Below are 18016 nucleotides of genomic sequence, written 5' to 3'. Positions count from 1 at the left end.
AAAACCAATCACAAATACTCACATGGTTTCGCCTGTCTAGTTTTCCAGCCATCTTGCTGCCGTTTTTTCTCAACATTTTTACACTTACTCGACCTATACAAATGACAACAAAAGTACAGATGAACTTTTATTTACAAACACCACTAGCAAGCAGACACCTTTCATAAGCAATCATTGCTCGTGGATCATTACCAATATAAGCAGATACCTCTCATAACTTTTCATAAGCAGACACTTCCTATAAGCAGCCACCACTTCATGGTCTCAAGGATATCTTAGATTTGACTGTAGTTACACCACTCACCCACCCATAAGACAAATAATATTGTCAATACTATGCTTGTCAACTAGAAGCCTCTTAACAATCTGTCTGTTTCCACAATTTTTTCACACATGGATATTTGCAGTAATCAAAATTTGAAGAAAAACAGTGAATGTCAAAATTTATGCATTTATGATGGCCAAAATGCTAAATTCCATCCTATTGACAAGTGAGTGTAAAACATTCATATTTTTCATGTTTAAATTTTTCGAATTACAAGATTGGAATACGTGAATTTTTAATCCGTACAAACGCCTTGAAGTTTACTTTCTTCAACTAATATCAATCTTTAAGAAGATTTAGAAGATTATCTAGTAAACTCTGTAAAGATAAAGCACACCTTAGGGCAGCGCAAGGTAATACGACATCAAATGAAATAAGAGCAGAGAAATAGATTGAAATTTCCATTTCGTAACACCGAAAACTTCAAGGGCGCAGTTTTCGATGAGATGATTAAGATTTAGAAGTAAGAAGTGGATCTTCAACTGTTCAGCATTTCACATGCAAAATTTTTTCGTGGCCTGATCTATAAGTTATTAACAGAGAGCCACCAGAGCCAGTAGCCCCATGACCATGGCAAAGTCGTTGAAGAAAGAATATCTTGCAATGCTATGAAGTTAGTTTGGCAAGCAACTAATGTTTCAAACATTAGTAATGATTAAGGAAATGGAACATTGATTAACGACAAAAACAAAAACACTACAACTTTACGATTTACGACTTTGAAAAAAAACATAACATAGTTACAAACCTTTGTTTATAGAATTCAGCATTCCTTTTGTTTTGTGTCGTCCATGCTTGTGGGTTTTATTTTGCTGTTTCAAAGGACCAGGTTTGTGTTGGCTTTCTCCACTGTTTTCTTTCGCCATCTTGAAGTATAAACCACGTGTAACAGAACTTCATAAATTCCATCTACCAAATAGCCATGAATTGTTCGGGAGTGAGCGTAAGGGTAAGTTAAAAGAAAAAAGTTTCTCAACTTATTTTATGGATGCTTAGGTGTTCCCTGGTGCGACACAGGGGTGGTATAGGCTCTTGGTCTGTTCCTTGGGTCAATATTTTAATTCATTCTTCACCCAACATCGTGGAAGAACAAAGGAGATAAAGAGAGGAAAATTTTTGCTCCTCGATCAATTTAGTTTTCAACTAGTTGGTGTTGCTAGCTTGGAAGTAAGTACTTATAGTAGTTTAATAATATTTCAAATAGAGGAAGCAGGGACATGGTTTAAAGCTCGTTGTGTCGAAGAGAAGTTTCGGTGAAAAAGTTAGGGAAAAATCAAATTTTTCGTGCCGCCAACTAATGAAGTAGCAAGCATCGAGAGTTTAGTTGGGATATGACAAAAATTTCGTGTTTCTTACATGTTCGGACTCATTTATAAAAACTTTGTTATTTTTAATCCGTGTTTTCATATCTTGTCGTTTCAAATACTTTTCCCCTATTCTACATTGGAATTGCATTTGATATTACTTGACAATATTATAGTTGTCCCGTTTCAAATTTCGGTGAGCATCGAATACACGAAGATTTTTTGATGATATGTATAAAACACAAAACTTGGACAAACATTGCCGGACAAGGAGAGTGAAGGTCGACGTCTGGAACTCTAAAACCATGACTATGACGTCATAGTAAGTCAAACGCCATGGACAGAGATTTATTGAATCGTGACAACTGACAAGATAGCATGTGAGCATACTATGCAAACACTGAAATGCAAACATGTGATTTATCATCGTTTCTTATCATATTATTGTTTTACATTACAAAAGTCCTCCTATCTTTTCTTATTCATCCTCAACGTGGTTGAATTGTACAATGCTGTTATTTTTGCTTCAGCGGGGAAATGGAAAAAAATCGGTGTGTGTGATCACCACAAAATTGTTTGACATTCTTAGCGACGGGGAGTAAAGCTCGGAGATTAATATGTTTGCGCTTTTTTTACATCTCGATTTCCATAATACGTCTATTTTCGCCATTCGATTTTTACGTAACTATACACACCATGAACATTGTTTGAGATGATCGTCAGTGTGTTTGGTTGAAACTGAACGCAAGAAAAACTGAAGTAATGTCTGTAGTTCGAGCAAGAAGCAACAACTTCTTTGATTTCGGCGGATGTGGGGAGAATGTCGACTCGGAATTATACTTAAATACGACTTATAACAAAAAGCCATGGTACAAATCTCGGTTGCTAAGCATACTTTGTGTTGCTTGGCTCATGTTAACCATTTGCCTTGGCATTATGATGACCATAACATTACTTCAACCACAATGGATCGGACGTGATCGCCTTGGTGTGAGAGCTAGTTTTGGTCTTTATCGAATATGTTCGTGGGTTCGAACCGGTAACTGCGAAGGCAGCATGGATGAGTTCTCCCACATCCCATCTTTGGCGTGGAAATCTGCCTCCGTGCTAGTGTTGCTTGCCACTACCACGTGTTTCTTGGCCGTCTTCGTTTGGACAATGTTCTGCTTATGTTTTGTGGATCGTGCTCGTTTTGGATTTCGCATTTGCAGTCTGCTTTTGTTCACAGCAGGTATCATTGATTATATGGTGATTCTGTTTGCGATTCATAATCGCAGCTCATAAGCATATTAACGAATCAAATTAAAATTTTTCCCATTCTGTTGACCAATGTATACGAAAATTTTCGATCATACATTCACATGGTATGTTGACAATAAATACTATAGCTCCTTCAGGCTTCAGAGTTATTTTAAGATACATCAAACACAAAGGTATTACAAAGATAGCCTGGTTCTTCATTAGTCCCTATTCTCAGTTGCATACATGCAACTTAGTTTTCTTTCGTCAAGATCTGCCATTTAAAAATTATACAATCTCACAAATTTTTCCGTTTAAAACCGACAAAAAACTAATTTTACCAATGTTTTTGGAAGCTTTGCAGTTTATAAATTTTCAAACATGGTGAAAGTTAGGACGAATTTTTTTAATACAACCCACGACTTTCTTTTATTTTTACCCTCTCAAATCATTTATGATCATCTTCATTTAGCAATCATTATCATTCACGACAAAGATCGGTTAACATTGTACACAACATTCGTAACGAATGCAAGCTTTACAAAAGCAAACTATCACTATTAAAGTTTGTGCAAATAGTCTCATTGCTACCTTTTAAACTATTCTTATGCCAGTGCCTGAGCAGTTCTTTTGACTGCCTGTGTACACTTTTCATTTTCCGTAGGAATACTATTTCTCGCGGCGATATTGATCTACCCGGCCGGTCTCGAAGCCAAAGAAGTGCGGACGGTCTGCAGTGAACGTGCAGATTCATACAAACTTGGTGAGTGTAAGATGATGTGGGTCTATTGGCTCGCTATCTCATGTGCTGTGGATGCATTCATTCTGTCAAGTCTCGCTTTGCTTATTATCGTAAAGGACGACAAGTTATTACAAAGCAAACAGAGATCTTCCGTAATACTGAATGGCGGGACAATTGAGCTTAAGACGGGAACTCTTGGAAGAAACACATCGTCCATTTAAGCGATTGTTGGTGTTGTTACACAGTCTAGTTTTGACATTTTTTCATACTCATGTAGATAGAGCGTGTTTATGATTTACGAATACCATATACATTACTATAGCATATGCACGCCCATAATTGTCCCTTTTCATAAATTATGTAGCTATAAAAGTCGAATTTTGTATTTGCGATTCTTAAAAAAACTTAACTGTCGCTAAGTTAATTAAAATCTGTATTGCTGTTTTATCGTTGTTTCATTGTTTCTCAAGAGCTAAATTCAATTTTGCGAACCTTTGCCTTTTTTTCCACAAATAGTCGTCCGACCTGAATGCGTATGCTTACTGTAAATGTAAATATAAATGATATAGCACCAAAAAAACTTCCAAATGATCGAGCTAACTTCTGTCTCTGCTGCCTCAGCGAATTAAATACTGATGGCATACATTAACCATTTGAAACGCAGTTTAGCCACAGCACATTTTCAAAAGTATTGTACTGCATTATGTACATACCAGGGATGCTACTAAATGATCTAATAATATGAGAGCATGATCATTTCTCAGTTGATATGTCACATTCACGCTTGAATTGAAGAGCATTAAAAAACAAGTCGTTACTGGTTACACGATAGGCCGTCGCGTTAAATATTTTTTTAACTTGGTGAATTATGAGAATATCAACAATCGTTTCAATTTCATTCTTCCTGTGCTGTTTGAAATTTTTGTTTGCTGCAGAGAAACATCGGACCGTAAAAACCAGTCGACCGATCATAGGAATTCTATCTCAGTCTACTCGAGAAAGCTATTATGAATCATTCGGCAAAGACTCGTTGCACATTGTGGCGTCTTATGTGAAATTTCTTGAGTCATCTGGTGCTCGAGTTGTTCCTATAAGAACCGATGTGGGGGAAGAGGAGTTGACAAAGTTGTACAGATCCATCAACGGTCTCCTCTTACCTGGTGGCCGCCAGACGAAAGCTTCCAGTTATTACAATGCATCAAAGACATTGCTAGAACTGGCTGTGCAAACAAATGATGGAGGTGGTTATTTTCCTGTCTTAGGAATATGTCTGGGGCATCAAGTTTTGACTCTCTGGATAAGCGGAGTTCGGGACAGGTGCATAACTGCGATGAAAATGCAAGATTCAGTGAGGCCACTAAATTTATCTTCAGGGTGTTGTCGAGGAAGCAAAATGATAGGAAGTATTCCTACGCCATTGTTAAAGTCAAATCCGACAATTGCAACATATCACGCTCATGACTTCTCTTGTTCGTTGCAAAAATTTCTAGCCAGTGAAAGGCTGACAAATTTTTTCAGAGTGTTGAGCACAAATATTGACGACGAAGGTATGGAATTCGTGTCAACAATGGAAGCAAAACGGTATCCTTTCTATTCGATGCAATGGCATCCCGAAAAGTCTGCATTCGAGTGGAATCCCGGGAAAAAAATCCCGCACGATGCAACGACTATCGAATTCAACTACTTTATTTCGAAGTTTATGGTCAATGAAGCAAAGTTAAATGATCATTCTTTCGAATCTGAGACAACTGAACAAAATGCCTTGATTTACAATTACTGTCCAGTCTACACGGGTCGAAACTATTCGTACGAAGCTGAGCAAATATATATATTGTAATTTTAAAATGCACGCAGTTTCAGTTTCAACTATTCATATTTGTAAAAAAAATGTCTTGTGTTCCTATTGTCAAGGGTTTCTTTTGCGGGTGTATGAATTAAGAAATGTTTTTCGTTATCTACACTTCATTGAATCAAAGCCAATATTTCAAAGCGAACAAGCGGTAATTAAAAAAAAAGTTTTGGTTTTACCAAAGTGATTTATCGGCAAATTCTTTTGCCATTTTTGTTCCTATAAATATGCCTCTATGAAGTGGCTGCATCTTCGACATCTTTACTGATTTTAAATCCCGGTTGTGACAAAAGTGTAACAATCATGAATACAAATAAAAGTAAACTAAGAAAAATCTCCGGACTTAAAAGAATCAAAACCGTAGTGTGGAAGCATCGTACGAACGAAAAACAATATTATATACCTGCAAAAATATCGATATCTTTCGGCTAAGTACATTGTCAAGTATGTCACGTTTAATGGTCTAGCTGTGGGACTCTCTATATACACGTATGTATGGTTTTAAAGTTCAAAATATAAGACCTTACCTATAAGACCATACATACGTGTAACTCACGAACGAAAACAATATTATATACCTGCAAAATATCGATATCTTTCGGCTAAGTACATTGTCAAGTATGTCACGTTTAATGGTCTAGCTGTGGGACTCTCTATAACGTATGTATGGTTTTAAAGTTCAAAATATAAGACCTTACCTATAAGACCATACATACGTGTAACTCACGAACGAAAACAATATTATATACCTGCAAAATATCGATATCTTTCGGCTAAGTACATTGTCAAGTACGTCACGTTTAATGGTCTAGCTGTGGGACTCTCTATATACACGTATGTATGGTTTTAAAGTTCAAAATATAAGACCTTACCTATAAGACCATACATACGTGTAACTCACGAACGAAAAACAATATTATATACCTGCAAAAATATCGATATCTTTCGGCTAAGTACATTGTCAAGTACGTCACGTTTAATGGTCTAGCTGTGGGACTCTCTATATACACGTATGTATGGTTTTAAAGTTCAAAATATAAGACCTTACCTATAAGACCATACATACGTGTAACTCACGAACGAAAACAATATTATATACCTGCAAAAATATCGATATCTTTCGGCTAAGTACATTGTCAAGTACGTCACGTTTAATGGTCTAGCTGTGGGACTCTCTATATACACGTATGTATGGTTTTAAAGTTCAAAATATAAGGCCTTACCTATAAGACCATACATACGTGTAACTCACGCGAGATAGCGCGCGTGACAAACATTGCATATAAATCAAGGAATATTAATACTACATATATCGATTGCATAAAAAATAAAAACAGATTTTTGGGCCGCCTATGGTGATACCTGAAGAGTATCAAGTAGTGTGTCGGGCATAGTTTATCAACTTACGTTTCAGTTGTGTTCTCGCATGATTGATTTTATTGATTTAAAAATAACGTCATTTTACAAATAACTCGCAAACTGGCAACGTCTACTTCTACATCGGCACTTTTCCAGTTATAAACCTGTACCCTTCCTTCTATTGCTAGATGCTATCTGTTTTGGTTCAGGGTAAATCGTCTGATATTTTTACATACATGATACACCAGCAAATCATTACTTAGGGGGTGTTTACATGAACCGGAATGAGTTTCGATCCGAAATGAACTCATTCCACTTTAAAAGAACCCCGGATCGAGTTCATTCCTATTTTCATTCCGGATCGAAATTTACTTTTAATCTCATGTAAACGCGAATTGAGTTTCATTCTGGAATGATATTGTGATTAATGACAAAGCACGCATGTGCCATGGGTATTGTCTTCTGGCAAATTGAAGCTCGTAAGCAAATAAAGAGGCTAAATGGGCTAAAATGAGTGCGAAGAAAAACAACAATTAGTTTCATGCAAGTGTTAAGCTGTATTAACGAAGGAATAACAGAAAAAAAAGGGTTGCTACAATGTTTATGTTCTCCATCTTCAAATTTCAAAATTCCCGCAAAATGTCAATCCTTGTGTTGATTTCCCATGTAAACACGGATTGACATCACGTTTCGATCGGGATTGAAAGTCATTCCGGATTCATGTAAACACCCCCTTAAGTTCTGCAGCAACGTGAAACTGTTGTCTCAATGAATGTCACAATGTGCAAATTCCAACAATCAGTCAATCTCACATTCACGACGCCAAAGATCCCAAATTTGGAAGTTTATTTGTTTGTCTTGTAACGTGGTCTGGTGAATTTGTGCCGTTTGCAGTTATGCGAATGGTCTCTTGAGCAGATTGTCATTGTCAGTAATTATTTTTGCTTTGTAGCTTGCAAAGCAAAACTTTTAATAGTACAATCATAACTATGACGAATCATTCAAATTGCAAGGGGAATTTCATTAACCTTAGGGGAAATTTTCTTTTTGTATGCTGTGTGGAAAAATCATTTTGATTATATCAGTCTTTGGTTGATTTGTACTTGATTTTTTAATCAGTCCTGTATTTCGTGCTCAAGATGGGTCATTTTTCATTTCAACATTCAAACCATTCTTTATTTCCTCTTCCTCGACGATTTTCAACATGTCCTCTAGCGCAGAATGCAAATCGGACTCATACGCATCGTCCGAGAGATCGGAAGGAGACAAAAACTGCTCTTCGTTGTTTTGGAGCTCGAAATTCATTAGACTGAAATTGCTTATAAACGAGCTGACGTTGTTATCGCTCCGCACGCGTGCCACCTCGTGATCAGACGGAACAACACCGTTTCTACTTGCTTCCAAAACATTGGGCCTACTTTCTTTGCGTTGTTCGCGAACCCTTCGAAAATGTTGCTCTCTGAGCGCACTGTAAATTTCCATTCCCACCTGTTTAAGTATATCATCCGTTTCACACCAAACGACAAAACATTCCATCTTTACCGCCATGTGATGGTTCAACGCAAGCAGTTCGATATTGGAGCTCAAGAATGTATCGTAAGAAAGTTTGCGTATAGGAATAATTTGTTCCACCGATTTTTTCGATTTCACCGATTTTTTCGATTTCGAATTAAATGAAATTCGCTAATGCTTATAAACGAGCTGACGTTGTTATCGCTCCGCACGCGTGCCACCTCGTGATCAGACGGAACAACACCGTTTCTACTTGCTTCCAAAACATTGGGCCTACTTTCTTTGCGTTGTTCGCGAACCCTTCGAAAATGTTGCTCTCTGAGCGCACTGTAAATTTCCATTCCCACCTGTTTAAGTATATCATCCGTTTCACACCAAACGACAAAACATTCCATCTTTACCGGAGTGGTGTCCATGTGATGGTTCAACGCAAGCAGTTCGATATTGGAGCTCAAGAATGTATCGTAAGAAAGTTTGCGTATAGGAATAATTTGTTCCACCGATTTTTTCGATTTCTCCTTGAAATGGACGCCGTCTCTGAGCACACGTAATGTGACCTTAGGCAGAGAACGCTCCTTGCCTTTAACTATAACATCACCAACCAAATGGCGAATTGCTTCTCGTATTCTTTTAACATCTGGTTCCACCAACACTGAACTACCAAAATACCTTATATCGTAGCTTTGCTGCTCCGTAATCTTTTGTAAGCCGGATTCCAGACCCAGTTTACGGCGAATCATGTTTTTTATATCATCAATAACAACTCTCTAAAAATGTCAAACCGAGTGCGGCGAGTTACGTCTTACTTTAAATAATTGTTGACAATTTTGGGCGACTGACGACACTCTCGTCGAACGAATTAAATTGACACTAGCGAATTTCATTTAAGTCGATTTTCTCTCGGCGACTCGACGAAAATAAACATATATGTACAGCTGTATCGGCACCTGTTCTCCAGAATAACGTCTCCGTTTAGAAATTGTATTTCGGAACTTGGCAATTTAAATCTTGTCCCATTTACGACGCATTGCTAAAAGGTAATCGAATTAATAAAATTCGCAAAGTAGCACACTCGAATTGCGCTTCCTGTGTGTATTAATTCAATCTTCGTTCAGAAAAGAATACCTAATTTAAAGCAATTAAAAAATTTAAATATGAAAAGAGGTGGCGGATGATTTCGAAATTGTTGATTTAGTAATCGACTTTCGTGGGCGACTGCGTCCCTGCGCGACTTACTGCGCTCGTACATGAATGCGGGTTTTGTTAGAAAATGATAAATGCTGGGAATTAACCATGGCGACGAAGAAGCAGGGGTTATTTAGAACTACTACAACAAGAATACACAAATCAAGAACTGCAGCATTTGAGTATTGATAGATGGTTTATTTCATAAAAATATTGCTGAAAATAGGCTTAATTACGCTTATATTTACAGCATAAAATAAGCATAATATAGCATGAAATAAATTTTACGAACAAAATCAAGATAATGAATAATTTAATGCTTAAAAAAATGAAGCTATTTTTAAATCTTCGTAATGAGTAAAATATTTCGTAAACCTGTCTTTTGTGTTCGTGCTAAAATTCGACTGAGATACTTTGGCAAACTTAACCATCATGGAGAGAAGGACTTGCATATTCTTTTGCAAGTTCAACATCGCATGTTATCAGAATGCTTTGCCATAATTGTTCTGGCTTAACAAATTTCATTTTGCCGAACCAGAATTGTTAAAAGATAGAATACACAATTTATTTTATGTCTTTCTCTATTTAGTTTTCAACTGCACTCTGTTCAAAAGTGAGTATCGTTGTCTGATATTTTTTAAAAGAGCATCGAAGCATCTTAAAGGGGCATGTCGCATGAGCCTTTGATACTAATACTATTTAAATTCCTTTCTTCATTGTTCAATTCAGTTTCAGTCATTTTCAATGGTCATATGTCGTATCTTCTCCCATAACGACATAATATGGTTGCACTACTATTCGATTCAGGAAGCATGTTTGTTTTGTTTTTCTTTTTGTGATTTTGCTTGAAACAATAAGAGGCACGTCACCGAACTGTGATCCCAAATCCTAATCGTTGTAGTTTCTCAGTAAGAAAAAGTTAGTAAGTCCCAAAAAAAACGATCGATAGCTTAAAACAACATGTTTCGACAAATCTCATCTTCAGAGCCAAATAAAGTAAATAAACGATCGATGTGAAGTAACTTAATACAAACTATGACTTACACCCATTAGATAATGGAGAGGTCATATGATTACCAACATTGCCGAACCAGAATTGTTAAATGATAGAATACACAATTTATTTTATGTCTTTCTCTATTTAATTTTCAACTGCACTCTGTTCAAAAGTGCAGTATCGTTGTCTGATATTTTTGAAAAGAGCATGGAAGCATCTTAAAGGGGCATGCCGCATGAGCCTTTGATACTAATACTATTTAAATTCCTTTCTTCATTGTTCAATTCAGTTTCAGTCATTTTCAATGGTCATATGTCGTATCTTCTCCCATAACGACATAATATGGTTGCACTACAATTCGATTCAGGAAGCATGTTTGTTTTGTTTTTCTTTTTGTGATTTGCTTGAAACAATAAGAGGCACGTCACCGAACTGTGATCCCAAATCCTAATCGTTGTAGTTTCTCAGTAAGAAAAGTTAGTTAGTCCCAAAAAAACAATCGATAGCTTAAAACAACATGTTTCGACAAATCTCATCTTCAGAGCCAAATAAAGTAAATAAACGATCGATGTGAAGTAACTTGATACAAACTATATCTTACCCCCATTAGATAATAGAGAGGTCATCTGATTACCAACACACTAAGTGACGATTTGTCCCAAAATAGCATAATAGTATCCTTTTATGTTACGCAGAATAGCCAACACACACGCGTTTTGCTGTGTGGTACACACGAGAGTGCAATATATTCAAGATAAAAAAAATTATACATAAAATGATAAACACAGCTTAATACGACGTTGTTTTGTAAGCCGAGTGGCCCACAATTCAAACTCATGACTAAATTCCAGCTGTGATTCAACTAGATTTTTCAATTAAGTTTACTTTAAAGCACATCTTTCCATCATGTTGTACGGGAAAGTATCAGAAATCCGAATACTTTGCCATATCTTTGTTCAAGTTTAACTTATTTCATGACTTTTTCGTTCAACACGAAGCTGGAGACTTCCGAGTCCGAAGTCGGACTTTTGTAAAACCAGACATGTGAAGATTACACAACTTATTTGATGCTGTCTTTCTCTATTTAATTTTAACTGTCTCCTGTTGACTAGTACGGTTGTAATGTGTCATTTGTGTGATATGACTTGAGAGTTTGGTATATATTCACTCTGTATTGAAATTAAGATATTTACAATGGGAACGATGGCTTCCTGCATTCCAGAGTCTTATCTTAGCTTTTCCTCTAGAGAGAGATCTTTTAGGTCTTTCAAGGTTGGCAGGTTTGGTTACGTCAAGTTTATAACAAGCTTATCCATGTGTGATGAATGATCATTTCACATTTGAGCGCATTGATTATGAGTAATTTAATTAAAACTGCACTTTTAACGTCATAGATACCATGGTGAGTTGAGTGATTCAGAGTGAATTTCTGAAGTGCTTTTCAAACTTCAAAAAAGTATTATAAAACTCTTCGATGAAAACCATAATGCATTTCGGCAGATGAGCTTTTCGGATGCTGTTGATGCGCGTGCGCAAGAGTATATCCAACTAATTCTCGTTCACTGAACAAAATTTTTCTTTCTGATTGATTGTATCTTCAGTTTCAGAAGCGATACATAATTGTGTGTTGAGAAAATTCTCTCTTATGTCATGAAAAAAAAGAAAAATATTTCTAAAAATCACCACAAGCACTTGCTTTCTTGTCAATATTTAAATTACGCTGGTTTGACTTTCATCGTTGCCTTAAACTAATGAGTAAGGAAAATAACGATCTGGGTGACGCCGGATCCACGCTCAGTATTGCGTAAGAATTTCTGTAGGGTAGAGGTCGCCCTTGGTTCACCGCTTACTTTTGCGAGTGTTCCTTGTTGAAGCGATCTCCGTTATTACGAAAAACATCGAAAATTAACTTGAGAAAATGCAGTAAATGCTAGTCGCAGATAAATATACATCGTTACTATATTTAGGAAATTACATTATTATCTACAAAAGTAGTTTTCGTAACTTGCGTGACAATCTGCAGCTCAGGAAAGCAGGAAGACAAATAATGTGTGAAAGTAAAAGAAGCAAATGCTAAACAAAGGTGTACGATGACATGTACCGATCGGTTTGGCAGGGGGAAAGGTATTGATTGTAACTGGTGAAGGCGAAAAGAATACTTTCAAGGGTTGATGAGAGGAATGAGAGAGAGCAAAGAGTAGAAAAGATAACAGCTATAGATGACGACGCCATCTTGAAAGGCGGCAAAAAGAAAAACTCAAAATGAAAAGTAAGGTAAAACAAAGTTTAAAAACGTATTTTTTAACGAATATTTGAGCATTCTTGACCATCAAATTTGCGACTGTATATTAACTCAGCAAAAGCAGATATTAGTTGTATATATCGTCAGTTTTGCCACCCTTCAAGATGGCGTTTCCTTCACTCATTACTATATTACTATACAATGCCGATGGAGTCAGATATCTAGTAGATTGGGTTCTAGGTCGTTGGTGTGTCCTGAAAGGATTAAGAGTGATAAGGCAGCTGGTCTTCATGATACCTGTGGATGAGTGAAAAGTGTCTATTTGAGTTGTCTGTTAAGTTTTTGACCAAGCTTATTGATCAACAATGTACTAAAAAGTAAGAAAATGCCGGAGGAATGGAGGAAAATCGTGCTGCTTTAAATTTTTAAGAACAATAGAGACGTGAAAAGTTGTAAGTGTATAGATAGAAGAAGACAGTTGAGCCAGTTCTTAAAGCAAATAAAAAAGAAGTCTATTCAGGGCTACTGAATGGGAAATAATGAAAATATGAGAAAAGGCTGCTTTGTGTGTTAGTTAATTTGGGCAAAGAATAAGAAAGTGTGCCGAGAGAGGAGCGATATGATATTGTGTGAGGAAGTTTTGAGTGTATGTAATGTATTTAAGAGTGATACAAGACAAGCATGACATCTGTAAAACAGTGAAAGATGTTTTAATCGAATGACAAAGGATTTCAATGTACAGGCTCTGTATTCGCTATGATGATGGCCAGGCTATTAGAAGAAGTTAGACACGAATCGCCATGGTCACAGTAGAAAACAAATAATATAGATATATATGTAGTGAGAATACGGAGCAAATGTAGTTTACTTTTGAGACATGCGCTAGCTTTTTTGTTTTTTAATTTCATAGAAAGTATACATACTTCTTCACATGTAATTGGTTTATCAAAAGAGTCAAGAGTGTCATTATTCGAGACTGCCAGATAGTGCAATTGTTTACAATACGGGTTTAATAGCTTAATCTCCTCAACCTAAATACGCACTTAAATTTAATTTATACCATTTGATACGTGGACATGATTTTCATGGTATTCAAACCGGTCTGTTATCCGTGGATAGCTATTCACCTTACTATCCGTGGTTCATACAACGCAATTTTATGCAAATGTCCTATCCAGCAAATAGCTATCCACTGGATAGGACATTTATCCAACTTTGATACATCCGACCCCAGGATTCTATGCACCGCTTATTGTCGGACAACAGATCAATTGGTGTGAAAATAAGCTATATGACGCAAAATGTCCCCATTGCCGTGGGGCTTCAAAATCACCACCTCCTAATTCTTCAAAGACGGCATTTTCACTCAACTGATTGCTTTATTTGTTATATCTTAGGCTTTCTTAACAAAAATCTTGCTATATCTGGAGAACTGACTTTTCCTCTGATTTTTATGTTAATCTCTCGGTAAGTGTGAATATGAGTGAGGTTTTAGCATACGAGCATCGATGTGTTTTAGTGGTAAAAATCAATAAATGTTCGTTGCACTTCCTTGAATGTGCAAGCTCAAATGATAAAGGAAATAATCACGCAGTTGTTTTTCGCCCCCAAATAAAGCAATTTGTTCTTTTTTGAAAACGTCACTGCCACCCACATCCAAATAATCGCTGTCGAGATATCGCAAACTTTTCCAGGGTTAAGCGAAAGAAGAAAGTCAATAAACTTGTATTACTGTAATTCTTTTGAGAAACACAAATTGTGGTGACTTCTTTTTAAATATAAATATAAAATCATAAAGAAATACCGCTCGTGTTTCAGCTACACGTCATTGAGTCTTTATATATATATATACCTTATTCTTTGTTTTTAATGTAACTGTGGGTGAAGCTATTCTTATCTTTTTACCAGAATTTCAAGCAAGTTTTCGAATTTTGTAAAGAAGTGTATATGAATGCCTCGCGCTCTTTAACTAGGACGTTTTTAAAACATGTGTCTTCCCTTTAACATTAATGTTTGCATGCTTATAGTTCTTGGACAAAAACAAAGCTTTTGTAAATTGGAGAATTCGTATTCGGTCATTTCCATATTATTTACGTATGGGAAAATTATGTTTGCTTCGTCGCTTAGCTACAAACCTGTTTGAGTTTTGTCAAAAGTCTTTGATTCTTACTTGTCATGAAATTTGATCACGTAAATTAAATAAAATAAATTTGTTTCGTATGGGCGAGAAGAAATGCAAATAAACGGTATGCTAGGAAATGATCATAGGCTCTCAAAAAAAGTCTATTTAGATTTACATTGAGTACATCGAGGTAATTTTTTTTAATCACAAGAGCCTCTAAATACTTTTAATAAAACTATGAACACATCCAAACCTTCTTTGCTTAGCATTTTTAGCTTTGTTTCTAACTAGTCTTACATTTGCTTTACCTTTGATACACTCGTTTCTGACTCCTTCTCACTGCATCACATCTATAGAGAGCCTTAACATCCTCATATCTGCAAAATACAGCCACATGTCTTTCTCAGTGCTACTCTCTCTAAACCACACAACATTGCTGGTCTCATTACTGTCTTGTAAACTCTTTCATTCATTTATACCTATACTTTTGTAACATGACAAGCCCGAAACTTTTCTCCACAGGACCACATCACATAATACACCCTGCCTGCACACGCTTTTTTCCAATATTCTCCTTTGCTCCCGACTCTTAATCCAAAGTTTTTAAACGCTCTACTGTCTTTATCTTTACTTCATTTAGCCACACTGATCTTCTCGTGTCTCTTGAATTCAAACACATGTATTCTGTCTTCTTTTGGCTAATCTTTATTCCTCCGACTTTTTATAAGGCAAGCCTCCATCACGCTAAAGACTAGAGTAACCTCTACTCACTCCCTATTCCCACTACAGATAAAAAATTTTGCAAACATCATAGTGCATGCGATTCCTGCCTAATCTCCTCCGCCTATCACTTCATCACCACAACAAGGCCTCAGAGCCGTTCGTTGAAGCAACCTCTTCTTTGATATTGAGCTTTGTCTTGCGAAAAGCTCATCTTCGATTGTTTTACAGCTGTCATACATGACACTTCATTGATATTCCAGACTTCCTCATACAATACCACCGTTTCTCTCTCGACTCCCTGTCTTATGCTACCTACAATTTGACAATTCACAATGCATCTTTTTTCCACATTCCCCGTACTTCTTAATCAGTTGCCTAATTGCATCTGTACTCTTACTGCTGCTCACAAATGCCCACGTTAGCTCGTGGTCTAGCTTCTATTTATTTTTCACATAACTTCATTTCATGACTCAACCGTATTCGATCAGTCGATAGATGTTATAACTTGGCACGTCTCCTTTTTCTTTCTACGATATTAGTTAATTACTTAGTTGAAAACTCAACCTCACGTAGACAATTCCACACTTCCACATGTATATTATCAAAACCGATTGCCTCACCACTGCTTATTGTTTTATTGCACTCGCTGACACATCGTCATCTGTAGCTGTTTCCTTTTCTACTCGGCTCTTCCTCATTTCTTTTGTTCATCCATCCTAGGAAATACTATTTTCATCTTCACACTTCCAGTGTTAATCAAAACCTTTCCCTTGTCAAACCGATCGGCACATTTCATCGTACACCTTTGTTTAGCATTTGCTTCTTTTACTTTCACACATGATTTGTCTTCCTGCTTTCCTGAGCTGCAGATTGTCACGCAAGTTACGAAAACTACTTTTGTAGATAATAATGTAATTTCCTAAATATAGTAACGATGTATATTTATCTGCGACTAGCATGTACTGCATTTTCTCAAGTTAATATTCCATGTTTTTCGTAATAACGGAGATCGCTTCAACAAGGAACACTCGCAAAAGTAAGCGGTGAACCAAGGGCGACCTCTACCCTACAGAAATTCTTACGCAATACTGAGCGTGGATCCGGCGTCACCCAGATCGTTATTTTCCTTACTCATTAGTTTAAGGCAACGATGACAGTCAAACCAGCGTAATTTAAATGCTGACAAGACAACAAGTGCTTGTGGTGATTTTAGAAATACTTTTTTTTTTTCATGAATCATGACATGAGCGAGATTTTGTGCAATGCACCGATATCTATTTTTGAAAGTCAGCACTCCATTCACTTTTGCGAAATTCATGTTTGGTGAAACAGATAAATAGGAAAAGTAAAATTAATTTTGCGCATGCGCATAGGAACGCTTCATATGAACACAACAGTAAAAAAGAAATTGAAGATTAGTTTCTGATTTCTAACTCTGAAATCAGTGAAATGCATGCAACCTATACAAGAAACGTGATTTCGCTTTTGAAAAACTTTAATTGCAGAGTATTATAGTAAAATTCAATTGTGAAACGACATTCACAAACAGAGTTACCAAATCCAATTCAGCTAGGTAGGTGAATAAATAAATAGATGGAACGTTTCAGTTAAGTCAATTATTACAGTCTTGAGAACTGAATTACTATTGAATTTACACGAGCTCGCATGTTTTGAAACAAAAAATGCTTACATACCTTACAAAGAAATCAGGAGAGTTACTGCAAGGAAAAAAGTGACAAACTTTTCATAAAAACATGCGAAACGAAAAGTGAAGAAAATGATATAAATAATTTGCCTTGTTTACGTTTTGTTGGCAGGCAATTTTATCTAAGAGAGGTTAACCACTTCTGCTAGTGTTGTCCAAAAGGGCTAGACCAAATCTGCCTTTCAGCAAAACTTAAACAAGACAATTAAGTCATATATAGCGAGGAAAAGAAGACTTTTATCTATCACCGGCTAAGCACGACATTGAATGATGTGAAGAACAGATCGAGCGAAGGTGACCTTCATGTTCACCATTATAACTAGAGTCACAAAACGTTGAAATCTTTTAATTTCTTGTTATTTATATATTTTTAATGTGCTGCTTACTTAAACTCCAAAGACTAATTGACATAACAATGACATTATAATTGTAGGATTGCAACCTAAGTGCAACACCGCTGTGAGTTATCCAAAGCCAATATTCTCCTACATGATGTATATTTATATGGCATCATACATTGATGGTTTTACTTGATAATTTGGGTCGGTGTCTGCATATTTGATCAGAGTTTATGGTTGGTTTGAACTACAATGAAAGACAATACATTACAGAAATGATAAATAGAAAGAACAAATAATTGATGTTCATCGCTATTCTGTGATTGACTCAATCGGAAAACCCGTTCGTATTTGCAGATACTTATGAAAAGTTA

The 18016-nt window shown here is 36.3% G+C and overlaps 4 protein-coding genes and 2 non-coding genes across 8 annotated transcripts in view; 3 read left to right on the top strand and 3 right to left on the bottom strand.

The window, feature by feature from the left end:
• LOC124447463 (pre-rRNA-processing protein TSR1 homolog) overlaps positions 1-18016 on the bottom strand; it is a 33627-nt gene that overhangs the window by 13477 nt on the left and 2134 nt on the right. Inside the window, exons 3-6 of one of the 2 annotated variants that reach the window (XM_046998408.1) lie at positions 17691-17889; positions 17294-17317; positions 1074-1234; positions 23-93 (exon numbers count right to left, since the gene is read on the bottom strand). In XM_046998408.1, coding sequence (XP_046854364.1) covers positions 23-93; positions 1074-1191 — 189 coding nt within the window. In that variant the 5' untranslated portion in view covers positions 1192-1234; positions 17294-17317; positions 17691-17889. The remainder of the gene's footprint in view (positions 1-22; positions 94-1073; positions 1235-17293; positions 17318-17690; positions 17890-18016) is intronic. The other variant, XM_046998409.1, reaches the window with a different exon arrangement.
• Positions 2138-4057, top strand: LOC124447467 (LHFPL tetraspan subfamily member 5 protein-like). 2 transcript variants are annotated; one of them, XM_046998413.1, is made up of 3 exons: positions 2138-2860; positions 3533-3631; positions 3727-4057. In XM_046998413.1, the coding sequence occupies exons 1-3, from the start codon at positions 2392-2394 to the stop codon at positions 3786-3788; spliced, it is 630 nt and encodes a 209-aa protein (XP_046854369.1). In that variant the 5' UTR covers positions 2138-2391; the 3' UTR covers positions 3789-4057. The 2 variants fall into 2 exon arrangements, with proteins under 2 accessions (XP_046854369.1, XP_046854368.1); XM_046998412.1 differs by having other exon boundaries at positions 2145-2860; positions 3533-4057.
• On the top strand, positions 4420-5510 carry LOC124447465 (gamma-glutamyl hydrolase-like). The gene has a single exon (XM_046998411.1). It carries the CDS (start codon positions 4479-4481, stop codon positions 5445-5447), a length of 969 nt encoding a protein of 322 aa, XP_046854367.1. The 5' UTR covers positions 4420-4478; the 3' UTR covers positions 5448-5510.
• On the bottom strand, positions 6877-9532 carry LOC124447468. Its single transcript, XM_046998414.1, has 2 exons — positions 8706-9532; positions 6877-8334 (listed from the first exon to the last, which is right to left on the bottom strand). The coding sequence occupies exons 1-2, from the start codon at positions 9068-9070 to the stop codon at positions 7953-7955; spliced, it is 747 nt and encodes a 248-aa protein (XP_046854370.1). The 5' UTR covers positions 9071-9532; the 3' UTR covers positions 6877-7952.
• LOC124447592 lies at positions 12251-12397 on the top strand. The gene has a single exon (XR_006948769.1). It is a non-coding gene; the product is annotated as a U12 minor spliceosomal RNA (small nuclear RNA).
• Positions 16601-16747, bottom strand: LOC124447591. The gene has a single exon (XR_006948768.1). It is a non-coding gene; the product is annotated as a U12 minor spliceosomal RNA (small nuclear RNA).

This window comes from Xenia sp. Carnegie-2017, unplaced genomic scaffold, assembly GCF_021976095.1.
Source record: "Xenia sp. Carnegie-2017 unplaced genomic scaffold, XeniaSp_v1 HiC_scaffold_22, whole genome shotgun sequence".
Taxonomy (NCBI): Eukaryota; Metazoa; Cnidaria; class Anthozoa; order Malacalcyonacea; family Xeniidae; genus Xenia; species Xenia sp. Carnegie-2017.
The sequence above is the reverse complement of the archived record's forward strand: the minus strand, read 5'-3'. Positions and strand labels throughout refer to the sequence as shown.

Bases quoted from the DNA above. Each gene is read 5' to 3' on its own strand.
- LOC124447467 (XM_046998412.1), top strand. From the start codon at position 2,392: ATGTCTGTAGTTCGAGCAAGAAGCAACAACTTCTTTGATTTCGGCGGA. The intron at 2,861-3,532 runs GTATCATTGATT...CATTTTCCGTAG, and splicing joins TCTGCTTTTGTTCACAGCAG to GAATACTATTTCTCGCGGCG.
- LOC124447468 (XM_046998414.1), bottom strand. From the start codon at position 9,070: ATGATTCGCCGTAAACTGGGTCTGGAATCCGGCTTACAAAAGATTACG. The intron at 8,335-8,705 runs GTGTGAAACGGA...TTTTGTCGTTTG, and splicing joins ATGGAATGTTTTGTCGTTTG to GTGTGAAACGGATGATATAC.
- LOC124447465 (XM_046998411.1), top strand. From the start codon at position 4,479: ATGAGAATATCAACAATCGTTTCAATTTCATTCTTCCTGTGCTGTTTG.